This window comes from Hipposideros armiger, unplaced genomic scaffold, assembly GCF_001890085.2.
Source record: "Hipposideros armiger isolate ML-2016 unplaced genomic scaffold, ASM189008v1 scaffold_198, whole genome shotgun sequence".
In the NCBI taxonomy this organism is placed as follows: Eukaryota; Metazoa; Chordata; class Mammalia; order Chiroptera; family Hipposideridae; genus Hipposideros; species Hipposideros armiger.
Window position 1 is genome coordinate 1,682,935 of NW_017731548.1, and position 13,827 is coordinate 1,696,761.

Genomic DNA, 13,827 nt, shown 5'->3' on the forward strand with positions numbered 1-13,827 from the left:
CATGTATCACATGGATGAACCTTGAGAACATCACGCCAAGTGAAAGAAGCCAGTCACAAAGGCCACATAGTGCCTATGATTCCTATTTCTACGAACTCTCCAGAATGGGTAAATCTATAGAAACAGAAAGTCAATTACTGGTTGCCCAGGGCTGGGAGGCGGAGGAGTGCTAAAGGGTATGAGAGTTCCTCTTCATAGTGATGAAAATGTCCTACAACTGATGGTGGTGATGGTTGCATATATCTGTGACTAGAGTAAAACCCATTGAATTGTACACTTAAAATGGGTGAGTTGTATGTGAGTTACATCTCAATAATGCATTTTAAAAAGAAAACAAAAGTACACGCGGCACTCTCCGGCCCCACTCAGAGTGAAAATGCAAAGTGCTTTCAGAGGCCTTCAGGCTTTCCGTGACCCTGCCCCTTACTGTTCAGTCCTCGCCTCCCATGTGCCCTGTGCCCTCGCCACCCATTCCCACTGGATTCCTGCCAAGCGCATCCCTGCCAGATGCTCCCTCTGTCCACAGTAATCTTTTCCCCAGTCACCTGTTCACTCTCACATCCTTCAGGTCTTAGTTCAAGTCCCACCTTCCCCACGAGGGGACCCTACACCCTCCCTGTATTCCTGATCCCTTTACCTGATACTACTTCTTTTTCCATAGTATCGATCACCTTTCAGCACACTAGAAATTTTACTTATTCCTTTTTATTGTCTGTCTGCCTTTGTTCAGGAAGCTCGGTGAGGACGGGCATCTTTATCTGTTCACTCTGTGCTGCACACACGTAAACAGCACCTGGAACATGCACGGAGAATCTGTGGACTGAACCATTACAGCGCCCTCAGCGTTCACTGTAGCCGTACCCCTAATGAGAGTGTGCGTCCCGCAGGCCACTCACTGTGCTGCTTGTGTCTGTGTTTCCAGAGGAGTATGACGTGTGTCACGGGCCCTTCATGAGTGGGATAAATGATGGCGTTCTCTACTCTCGCTTCATTTAGAGTAGGATCCATGTCCTTGTGTTTTCCGTCATGCCTCACTCAGAGCTGGCTCCTAATAAAGGTTTATGTCACAAACAAATCCCCAGTTTCGGAGATAAGGAGGTTGCTGACGCTCCAAAAGCAAAGGGTGCCTCATTCGTCCTAGGCATCATGGCTACCAGGTGGCAGAGCAGCACTCACACACAAGATATTGATCTCAATATTTTAAATCCCTGCAAAGACTTCCAACAATTCTTATGCTATTGGCTTAAAATTCTTTTTTTGAGCAAGGTGCTTTTTAATATAACACAAATGCAAATTTTTACCTATTACAAAAGAGGCTTTTTCTTGAAAATATGAAAACCTTATACAGAATGTAATAGAATGAAAGCAACACCACATTTGCCCTGCTCTGTCTGCCTTGGTGCCCCGTGCCCGGCTCTGCAGATGAGAGTCCAGCACTGGGCCAGCAGCCCCGAGAGTGTGAGGCTGCATGAGATTATCAGAGCACATCCGTGAAAGGCCTTCTTATAAAACAAATTTTTAAAAAGGGCACGTTATGATTGATGAACCCAACATTAGGGTAATGTTATCAGAGAGACTTTCTATTTCTGTCCTGTGTGAGGAGGTCAGATTATAATCACGTTAGAGCTGAACACAGTGCTTTATTAATGTTTCATGAGTGAGTTGGTCGTAATCAGCCTGGCTTGGTGTGGATAAATTAAACCAATTCTTGATGTATGAACTCAGTGCATTTTGAATTTATTGGAATGTCTATTAAAAGTGTGGATCACTTTTTCAGGTTTTCTGATGAGACCAAATTTGGAATTTCATAGTTCTTCAGTGAAACACAATCCTCATCACTGTAACTAGAAAATATAAACAACTCTAACTAATTACATACATTATTGCCTATAACTAAAAAAACAATAGTTCACTGAAAGAAATACATCATTAAAAATGAACGTAGTGTTTCATTCTTAACAATAAGAAAAGAAATGAGGTTGTAGACATGTAAAGGCTTCTACAAATGCATCAAATGCCTTTTCAATTGCTGGCATGAGATAATTAGAAACTGATTATTTATAATCAATGATATCATCCCTTTTCATAATATTATTTTTGTCTGCTTTGCCTTGAATGTCTTCATGACAGCTTAAAAAAAGGAGGAGGGAGTACCCACAGATATAGAATACTAATCCATACAAAGACATGAAGGCTTTTTTACCACTGTGAATGCCATGTCTTTGGGATATATGACATTTTCATTTTATATTTTAGGCGCATTACAAAGAACTCCTTCAAATAACTGAAGATAATCCTAGTCCAAATTATAAATATATTAATACTAGAGCACATTTTCTCTAAACCCATTTCATAAGAACTAAATCCTACATGAACTACCCAGCCAGTATAAAGTAAGAAACTTTTATAATGTTATAAAGTAATATAAAAAAATGGATGTTGTGTTCATGGAATTCATGAAAAATTGATAGAAAATTCAAACACTTCTATATTTTATATTACCACTCAGGCTTTGCATATTAGAGAAATACTCATTAAATAAGTATTTCTTCAGCAAAAAAGGAAAATACGTACACAATTTGTTGAATTTTCTAGTTTAAATACAAATGCCTGACACGATATCTGCATGGTTTCAGTTTGATTATTTCCCATCAGTATGGCGGGCCAAATGACCACAACTTGGAGCAAAGGAAACTACGAACAGGGTGCTGTGAAGGGCAACTTTCGGGTGAAGAAAAGCAGTGCAGGTTACACCGAGACAAGAGAGCAGCTGCAGAGCCCCAGCTACATTTTGTAAGATGTCTTTTGACAGCTCTGATGCCTAAGGCTGTTCCCAGAGGCAGTGGCTTGGGTCTGTCCTTTAGCTTTAATTCTGATGCAGCCAAGAATGGTGCTATAGATATAGAATCCTCCTTTTCACATCTGTGGAGTCCCTTCAAGGAAAACCCAGGACAAGACGCAGAAAGAATAAACACTTCTCAAGTCACCTAACATGGGGTAGCTGGGCGCTTCCTGTGTATGATCGACTTAACCTGCCACTGCATCCTGGTACAGCAGAGAACCAAGACTGCGCAGTTTGATTTCCCCAAATCTGCAGGCTTTTGGGTAAAGCCTTTCATCCAGGGAGTGGAAGTTTCATTCCCAAGTCTTACCAGATTCATTAATGCCTATAAGATAACAGGAATTTGGTTTAGAAGAGAGAAAAACCCCAGTGCCTTGCTTCTTTCATTTCCTCATGAACACAAGTTGGAACTTATTACTTACAATAAAAATGTACTACTCATTTCTGAAAATCTTTTATGACATTTTCAGAAATGCAAAAGTATTTGTCGCTCATATTTTAGTCAGTTATCAAATTTAAATCTTTTGAATATGTGAGAGCAAATCTTTGAGGAACAGTTACTTCATAGTATATGCAATCCTTATAGTTCCTGGGACGCTGTCCACACTGGCTTGATGAATACGTAGTTACAATGAGACTAAAGAGTAAGGTTTATTTTAAAGAAGGACTGGATTTTGCCTTGAAGTTTGCTCAGCGGCACTTAAACTGTTAGAGAAGATATAAGAAGTAAAAGGGATGAAAACAGAAGTCAGTTCTTGAACTGGCTGTGTTAGTATCAGGAGTAAATTATTGTCTTTACAGTGTTATAATCATTTCTCAGGCTGTATCTTTCACCTTCCAATGAATAATCTGGGATTCTCTTAAAACCTAAATGATTTAAAACCATTTGGTGAGAATCAGGTATTTCTAAGGAAAAGGGATTTAAAAAAAATCTTACATGGTGATCATATGAATAATGAGATAGGACAGAGTGCTACTGATTATAACTGAATTGTCGGTCTGAGTAAAAATGAGGGGTCTCGAGGTCATCCATGTGTAGATGTAGTTACAAATAACACACAGGTTATATTCCAAAGTTCCTTTATAATTTGGTGTTGGGAACATATATTGTAGTAGATATCGTAGTAGTCTAATATGGTTGGTTCTCAAATCGATAAACAAAGCCATGTTTCATTCAAAATATGGGTGAGGTTTTAAAGACGATAAATTGGTCCAGGGGCCATTACACACAGAGTTCTAATGGGTGATGTCAGGCATGAGACGGAAAAGCACTAAGGTTGATACTTTGGGTACGCCACTTTGCCTTTCTGGACATCAGTCTCTTTATTCAGATAAAGGTCTCATCCACGTCTAAAATCTGTGTGTGACTACAAGAAAGTTTAGAATGTCAGCTAATGCCATTTCCTCCATTTGTAGAGCTGCAGGATAGCTTTCCTCTCATACCTGCTGGCAATAAGACCTGGGACGTCCTCAGCTCTAAGCCCAGATTTTACCGGCTGGGAAAGGGAGCCTTACAGGGTCCGGGCTGGGGGACAGAGTTATAAATAGGATCACTGAGAGTCAGGTCTGCACAGCTGCTGGGGCTCGAACATGCTGCTTATTTGGGGTCAATTCCCATTTATCTCTTTCTTTTCTTCTTCTCACCCCAAGATCCTGGCTTCTGACTAGAAGACATGTTTCTTCTCCTCTCCCTTCCACAGCTCCTCGAGCCACCACTTACTCTATCCTAGAGGCTGTGGATAACAACACTGGTACTGTGGTAAAGAGGTGATATTTGGCAACGTAATTTATCTCGCTAGGTTTCAGGATGATTACTATTTCAGAAATATTTTTTAGAATTAAAAGAATAATGCACCTAAAGCTCTAGCACAGTATCTCATGAAGACTAAACACTCAATTAATGGTGTAGGCTATAAGCACTATTATTGACATTAATCTTGGTCAACCTTTGTATAGGGATGGCTCAGGACCATCCCTGGGGCATGAGGTATGGTGAGTAAGGTTAGGGTACCATCCTTGCAGCAGTTGCCAGCAGTAAGTCTTGGAATGAGGAAAGTGGAGAAAAAACTGTAAGCAACCACACAGGGAAGTAAGGGGCGTGTCCCAGGCCAGCCATATAGCTATTTATATATAAGAAGAGGTATAAATTGGGTACTGTCTATAGTAACATTCCACTTACTAAGGGCAGGGTTTTGTCACTGTGTGTTTCAGTACACAACTTCCACATATCTGAAAGTGCCAATTTACAGATTGAGAGGAATCATGCAAAAAATGTACGCAATACTACGTAGTATTCCCTCAAAGGCGGAGGCTATCTGCAGATTGTCTATCTATATAGTACTTTTAAACATCAGTTCACACTATAGCAACAGTTTTCTCAAATAAAGTATATGAAAAGTAAAATATTTCTTTGAGACAGAAATAAAACTCCAAAAATTAAGGGAGCCTGTGACTAACAGTGAAGTTTAAAGAGAGAGAGAGAGAGAGAGAGAGAGAGAGAGAGAGAGAGAGAGAGAGAGGGAGAGAGAGAGAGAGAGAGAGAGAGAGAGAGAGGGAGACAGGTAGACACAAAATCGGTGGGTAGAGGGAGGGACCATATAGTGTAGATCCTGTAATGTGAAAGCTGCAGAATAGGCAAATCTATAGAAACAGAAAGTAGGCTGCTTAGGGCTGAGTAGGGGAAATGGGGGAGATGCTAAAGGGTATTGGGTTTCTTTATGGGGTGATAATAATGTACACAATTAATTGTGGTGATGGATGCACAACTCTGAATAGAACAAAACCCATTGATTTTTTTACTTTAAATGGGTAAATTGTATGGTACGTGAACTATATTTGTGTGATACATGTGACTAATATAGCTCTTACCGAAAAATGGGAATGAGTGGTATGTGAACCTTATTTGGATTCTGATTCAAATACAGAATATGTAAAAACAAAATAAAACATATTTATGAGACAGTTGGAAAAAAACCGAGAGTGAGTGAAATAGGGTTGAAAACTATATTTTGGGTCATTGGTTTTATTGATATAATTCCTCAATTGACCAAGAATAGTGTACTTTAGAGGCTGTTTGGTAAAATGGTTCATTTCCATATACCATAACCACATAGAGATTAAAATATCCTTAAATATGGATAAAATAGATTAAAATCTATAAAATTCCCACATGCAAACATTCTATGAACACATTTTTTTATTAGAACACCCAAACACCTGTCATACAGATTTTAAAAATAATCACATTTTCTATAAGAATGTTTTCTAGATGGGTGTTCTCTTAAAGTCAAGTATATTACACTGTAAGGTAAGTTTCACAGCTTATAATTCCCTACATACAAATATGTCCTAAATGTAGCTTATTTTGTTTTGAATAATTTATGAGTGAAAAAGGAGTGCAGATTTAGCTAGTAGACAAAAATAAGGAACGGGCATTTATTTTAAGCATTTTAAAATGTTATATTGGTCAACAGATGCTCATCTGATTGTCTTCTCCTAAGGGAGCAAATATAACTAAATTACCATTCCTTTATTAGTCCTCATGAAAGGAAAATCCACTCTACAGTAAAGAATGCTGTCAAAAGGCAACAGTAAATGTTTTCTTTTTTTCCTTAAATTTTAACCTTGTATTTATAGATGTTAAATGACAATTTGTTAATAGAAACAAAAGACTACTACAAAGCATTTTGACTTCTTGGTGATTACTCAAGCAAAAACAAAATCTCTCTTACCATCCTGTTGATCCGTACAAAGTCTTCAGGTTTTTTTGCCCAAGGGGGAAGATCAACATCATTTACCACCACTTCATCTTCTCTGACTCCAAGATTATAGCCGTTACTGTTGACAAACATCTCTGGTAGGTAATAGAACTCTGGAATTAGCTCCTGCCAGAAACAAAAATGTGGCACATGAAACCACTTTAAAAATCAGTTGAATAAAACTATTCACTTACAACAACTGTAAATTGAATTAAACAATTTCTCTACTTAAAGCCAATATTTTATTACTTAATTCTATTCTTAATTTGTTTTGAGAAACAGTCTAGGAAGAGAAGGTAAACATAGTTCTTAAATAATTTGCTTGATAATTTATGTTTATAAGATTTTTAATCTTATCTTGCCACAAATTAGTCAAGAGAAATGGTTTATAGAGTCAACAATAGCATTAGTAAACAAACATATAAAGCGATATTTACAAGTCTCTGCTGTCCAGCAAATCTTTTTGAATATTATTGATGAAATACCCAAATTAAAAAAAAAAAGTTGTTGCCAGTATTGGTTAACAATCATGTACAATCTTCTTCTTCTTTTTTTTTTTTAACTATACTGGGAATTATAATATATGCTTTCTATAAAAAAATTGTTTTATTTTATAATTTGGCAAAATAAATTATTTTTATATCCACCACTAAACTCAGTGAAGAGATAATACGCAATGTGATAATAAATTTTAAATATTTAATGTATGCCACCAGAATAGCAAGTTCTTAGTAAACTGGATGCAAAGCCAACTTGTATTCCTTATATAGAAGTATGGCCTTAATGACTGCACTTAAGGAAAACGTGTTTGATGTGCAATGTCTAATATGTGGTTTATGTGACTTTAGAATAAATCTTATGTCAAAATAAACTGACTTTATCACCCTAAAATTTTTTATTTGTTGTCTGTTTTTTAAAGCACAGGAGAAAATAAAAACAAACAAAAAAACCTACTGTAGTTGTTATTTACACCATGGAGACCATGAAAACATACTGATCTTTTCAAACATGAAGATGAGAGTTAAATTAACTTTATATTATAATGTGAAAAGCATAAGGATATTTGTTTGTGTAACATAATTAACATTACAAATTAATTGTCTGGATAAATAGAGCTTAGCTTTTTAAGAATCACAGTTTTTCTTCTACTTAAACCATTTAAATAGAAATATTTCTAAAGTTTATTACCTAATTCCCTGATAGTTATTTATTCATATAGTAAAGTCTAAGGACCAAGCACTGTGCTGGGTACTAAGAAAACAGAAAAATGAACAACACATGGCCTTCCCTTTGAGTAATTCATGTGTGCTCTACGGGGAAGGTGTATAAACAGATGGTCACGACAGACAACAGTAATAGCTGGGAGAGAATTACAAAGTGCAAGGGAGCAGAGAGGGGAGCAGGGGACTCTGGACAACTCAGAAGAGACTTCACTGGAGATGGGGCCTTTGAGTTAGAGCACGGCTAAGATAAAGACAGGGGAAAGGAGTGGGGGACCACCAGGGAGTATTATCAAGGAATGCCAGGAAATGAGTATGGGTGGAGTATAGGATAAGTTAGGAGACAGATCAAGATGGGGACGAGATGGTAGGAGGTATACAAAGCCAGATGATGATGAAGGAAGTTTCATGCCAAGCTAGGCCATTTGGATTATGTCTCATTGGTAACAATTTTAAAGAAGGGTTATTGACATGATCAAAGTTATTTCAAAGGAAGACATTGGATGACAATGTGAATGGCTGATTAGAGAGGGGAGAGACCAGTACGTGTGTGTGTATGTGTGTGTGTGTGTGTGTGTGTGTGTGTGTGTGTGTGGTGGGGAGATGGTGGCATGGAGACGGGGAACCAGCAACAGCAAGGAGGGCAAGAGGAAAGAGGGAAGGGTAACTGCTAGTGGTGGTGAGCAAGGGGACATACCATGGGACTTTATCAAGGAGAGGGAATATGCAACAGAGGTAAGTAAATCAAGTTGGGGACTCGAGGATGCAAAGAAGAGAAGGAATCAGATGGGTCATACTGAGAGGCAAATATATATTAACTATAAACTATGTACAAGACATCACAGCCACAGTGAACTGTGGGAAAGGAGAATGACAGTGAGATTAATATCATTTAATATATTTTCAGTGACTTGAATGTGAAAAGAGAAATTGAGGACTAAAAGGAAAATTAATAGGTAAATAAACACCCTTATTTGCAAATAGTCTAGAGCTTAATTGGTGGATAAAATGGGGGCTAAGGTGCTTCAGCAGTATGAGATTAGCAAGGATTATAATGAGATCAGGTTCTGGGCTAGGTCAGCATGACAGTGTGTGTTATATTGAAGTGAAGAAGCAATTTGGTAAAGGTTTGTGGTCACTGATGAGAAGGCACAAGTGAAGTATCACTGCTATTTTCATATATTTGTACTCAATCAGAAATGAGCAATAATTCAAATATTGAAACCCTATCCCCTAATGGGATGGGGTAGTATTAGGAGGTGGATCAATTAGGATTAGATTACTAGGTCATGAGGATGGGCCCCTGTGAATGGGATTAGTGTCCTCCTCAGAGTCCTGAGAGAGCTTGCTTCCTCCCTCTGTCATGTGGGGACACAGCAAGAGTACAGCCCTCTATGAACCAGGAAGCAGGCTCTCCCCACACATAACCTAACTATGTGGGCACCTTGATCTCGGACTTCAAGCGTCCAAAACTGCAAGAAATAAATTTCTGTTGTTTATAAGCTACCCAGTTTATGGTAAAATATAGCAGTCCGAGCTGATAAGAATTATAATTATTAACTTATTATTTTAACGCATTAAAATAAAACATACAATTTTCTTTTGATCCAGCTCTCATCTGGGAAAACATGGGAAATCAGTAAAAGATGTAGAGGAGATAAAGGGCTGCTGTTTGCACATTGCCCATTTTATAGGACACTGAATAGCAACAGCATTCCAAATGGTCTAAAAGGGGGAAAGGAATGTAAGCTCACGTAGCTGTTTGGTGTGGAGGGTGATTTACATGTAATAGGCTCATGTAAGTCAGGGGTTTCCCTACTGCCTTCCGCAAGTTATTTGTGTTCATGTCCTCTCTCTAGAACTAGACGATAGAAGCTTCCTTGAGGACAGACAGGGGTATATGTCCACATGGATACAGTTTTTTTCTTTTTCTTTCTTTCTTTTTTTTTAACAGCCTAAACACTTTTAATTTATCTTCAACTGTCTCAGTCCTCAAATGTTTTTCATATATATTATTTCCCATTCCTTCCTGCGGAATAGGGGTTATACACACACACACACACACACACACACACACACACACACACATGCACACACACACATATGGTTATTATTAACCTACTTACCACTATAATAGCATTTCACTGAATGACATTAAATTAGATTCACAAAGGCATAAGGAGCCTAGATTTTTATACGAATAACAATTTGGGCAAAAGCAGATTTTTAGCCTTAGTTTGTGAGGCTTATATTTTGTTGAATTCCCCATAGCTCTTGGTGGTATATTTTGTATGCAGCAGGTGCTCATTAAATATTAAAATACTGAAGGTTTTAGATAAAGTTATTTCAATATCACTAGAAATCTTCTGGGGGTATGCAGATGGTTGGAAAAATGCTTCAAGATAGGAAAAGAGCCAATGAAGTGCTTTATTAAATGAAAGATAAAGGATGAGCCCAGAAATAAAATTTGTACCTCTTGAGGGGAAACTTTTGCAGTTTAAAAAAAAGGTTATCTTGCCCACGTGAGTTTTGTTAAAAGACTCAGGAGTGTCAAAGAGTTCCATTCAAATTTAGAAAAATTGAGTTTTAAAGTTGCCAGCAAAATTGTACCCAAAGTGCAGAAGTGAGAGAAGCAAGACCTATTTCATTTTAATTTAAGAACTCTGGAAAGAAGGGACTAAGGGCCGGCCTCCCACAGGGAGAACCCAGGGCGGTTGAGAAGCGGCTGCCCTGCTGGATGTTGGAATGACAGGAGGAAGAGCACTTCAGCAGGAACATTCTGGAAGGTGTTAATTGGGGCCAGTCATGAAGAAGGGGCACCACCAGGGCCTTCAGGACGAACCCCCAAGTGAGACGCTTTCTCCACTCCAGTCCTTATTTGACTGACCAGAATGTGGCCTTTTATTACTATTATTACTAAAATATATTGGGGTGACATTGGTTAGTAAAGTTACATGGGTTTCAGGTGTACAATTCTGTAATACATCATCTATATATTGTATTGTGTGTTCACCACCCAGAGTCAGCTCCCCTCCCTTCACCAGAATGTGGCCTTAAATTAGGGTGGTAACCAAGGTGTTGGCGTAAACTTTAGGGGCTTGATGTTTGAAGGGCAGACAAGCTCTCAGATTTCTAATAGTGGGAGCAGTCACAAAACAGGTGCATTCTAAAAGTGATGATGAAGACATTCCTGGAGTGCAGCTTACTGTCAGGACTCCTGGGAAAGACCAGGAGCTGTACGGGACTACCCTGAAGTCCCGAGCTGGGGGAGTTTGGGTTTTGTTCTGAAGGGAAGGAAGAGGGAGTGAAATCACTAAAAGTCTAGGGCGACCTCGCTGAAGCGGCACAGCGGGTGCAGATTTGATGCCTCGGTTTCATTGTTTTACATCTTGTTTCAAATGGCATTTTCAATTTAAAAGTTAATACGTCAAGGTGAATTTACATTCACATTTATATTATTTTAAAAATTGCTTATTTAAAAAGAATAAACCTAATGAATAACAGAGTTTCGTCTCTGAGATTCAACTGTTTCCAAGAAGGTGACAATTATGGTATCTGTGCTCAAGGCAAGGAATCAGCTGAAATGCCACCTCTGGTCACTCAATCTTAAAACGGCAGGTTTTGTTTTGTTTTGTTTTGTTTTGTTTTGTCTTGTTTGTGTCTTACTGTGTCTTGTTCTAAGTGCTGCACGGATTCCACTTAATCTTCACAAAGGCTTCCTAAGTAGGTATTCTCATTCTTCCCACTTAAGACATGAACACTGAGGCAAAGAGGGTAAGTAATTTGCTAACGAGTATGCTGCATGTAGGTGGCAAAGCCAGAAATCAAACCCAAACACTTGAAATCCAGGGTCCTGGCTCTCACAGTCTCCATTTCGCCTTTTAAAGCAGCAGCCCACTCACTCTATACAATTTCATTTTATTTTAATTTTCTGCATAGCAGCTATTATTTTTTTTTAATTTACAACCCGGTCACTCTATATGACTTCATTTTGTTTTAATTTTCTGCATAGCAGTTATTGTTTTCTTTTATGATTTACACTTATGTGTCCGTGTCCCACTGCAGGGGCTCTAACATGACAGTAAAGATCTTGTCTATTTTCCTCATTTGCCTGCCATATAATAGGTATGCAATATATATTTGTGGAATGAAAAATGAATCAGTCATTGCTATACATTTATTATATCCTGAATTTCGGGCATTAAATAGTGATTAAAAAATATTGAAGGCCATGGTTTTCAAACTGTGTTCGTTAAAGCAGCATTACCTCAGGGCTGCCTGTTAGCTGTGGTGAAGGGGGAAGTGGGTGGGCAGGCAGTTGTGGGATCATCCCGTCCTCTTTCGGGGAAGTGCTACTTTCTGTGCACTGGACTCAAAGAGATCCGAGTTTAAATCCAGACTTCTTGCTAGTCTGGGCAAGTTTCTCAACCACTTGAAAAAAAAAACGAGTGTCTTGATATGCAAAACTGTGAGGATGACAGCATCTAACTCTCAGTGTAGCTGTGAAGACTGAATGTGGGTTATGCATGTAAAACAATTTCACAGCTTTACACAAAATACATTTTAGAAGCTATTCTCTCTATCAATATATACATATATTTTAAGATGCAGATAAAAATACTACGGCTGAGTTTACTCAGTATCAAAGTACATCTGTGATCAGTAAAAATTTTGTCACTTTGGATATTTGTGTTTGACTGAAAACCTATGTAGACTTTTCAGATAAAAGTATTTTTATCAACTATGTAAGACAGAGTTATATGTTACCTAGGCTAATCAGATATATTTTTATAAATTATTTGCATTTCAGGTTTTGGGTTTGTCCAAATGCACAGATTGAATTGGATGGTATAAACCATAATATCATTGTTTTAAATTAGTAACTTGCAGAGTTTTTCAAAGATCCCTGTAACAACCCCTCCCATCCCTCTGAGGCATTTCTACTTTACCTCTCCTCCCATATGGGGAGGAGTCTGTTCCTCCTTCTTTGAATATGGGCTGGTGTATTTCAACAGGATGGATTGTGACAAAGTGACACTGCAGGGCTTTCAGAGGAGCCTAAGACCTAAGGGGCCTGCAGCTCCTGTTTCCGTCCCCTTAGAAGCCAGCCATCACATAAAATGGTGCGGCGACCTTCAAGAAAAAACCATGTGAAGAGTCCCTCGCTGTTCTAGCCAGCTCAGAGGAAGCACGAAACATGTGAGCAAAGCCATCTTGGCTTCCCTGGCCCAGCCAAGCCACTCCAAGGCCACTGTGTGGGAGATGGGTGGGCCTTGCTGAGCCTTAGCTCCAACTGCATGACCGGCAACAAAAAATAGTTGCTGTTGTATTAAGACAATGTTTTGGATGATTTGTTACACAGTAGTGATTAACTGAAACAGAAATCAGTGCTGAAATAATAAAAACTGAAAACAGGTGGCATTAGCTTTGGGACTTGGCAGCAGGCAGAGGCTGGAAGTGGGGGTAGGGAGACTGTTGCTGGAGTCTGGACATCAGTAAGGAAGTTGCTATCTGAAGCAGGAGGAAAGCAACTTGTGTTATATAGTGGTGGGAAAATGAACAAGACTGGTTTCTACAATAATTTCAAAGGTAGAGAGAGTAGCTAATGAACGTGTGCTTCTGCTTAAGGAGATTTCCAGGTGGAACGCTCAAAGTGATCACTGCTTTTTTATTTTATTCTTATTTTTTATGGTATGTGGATAAGGTAGTATGAACTAAGGAAGAAACTTCAGTTTTGAAGCAGTGTTTAGAGAAATATAAGGGTCTTAGATAGTCTTGCCAGATTCTTAAAATAAGAACTGGTTTGGGGCAAAGGCTGACTACGGTGCTGCAGGTAAAATATGGCCACGGGGTAAAGAGTGGGTCAGTAAGTCCCTCTATAAATGCTCTGCAACATTTAAGTAGTGGTTTGTAGACACACTCAGCTACACAAAGGGATTCAGAGAATCTTCAGAGCATTATAAACAGCATTCGAATTCACAGCCTGAAGTAGAGAGGATCTCGTCTG

The 13,827-nt window shown here is 38.6% G+C and overlaps 1 protein-coding gene across 1 annotated transcript in view; it reads right to left on the reverse strand.

Annotated features, from left to right (window-relative positions):
- Positions 1-13,827, reverse strand: part of NBEA (neurobeachin) — a 707,336-nt gene that overhangs the window by 57,040 nt on the left and 636,469 nt on the right. Inside the window, exon 47 of the mRNA XM_019653151.1 lies at positions 6,574-6,726. Coding sequence (XP_019508696.1) covers positions 6,574-6,726 — 153 coding nt within the window. The remainder of the gene's footprint in view (positions 1-6,573; positions 6,727-13,827) is intronic.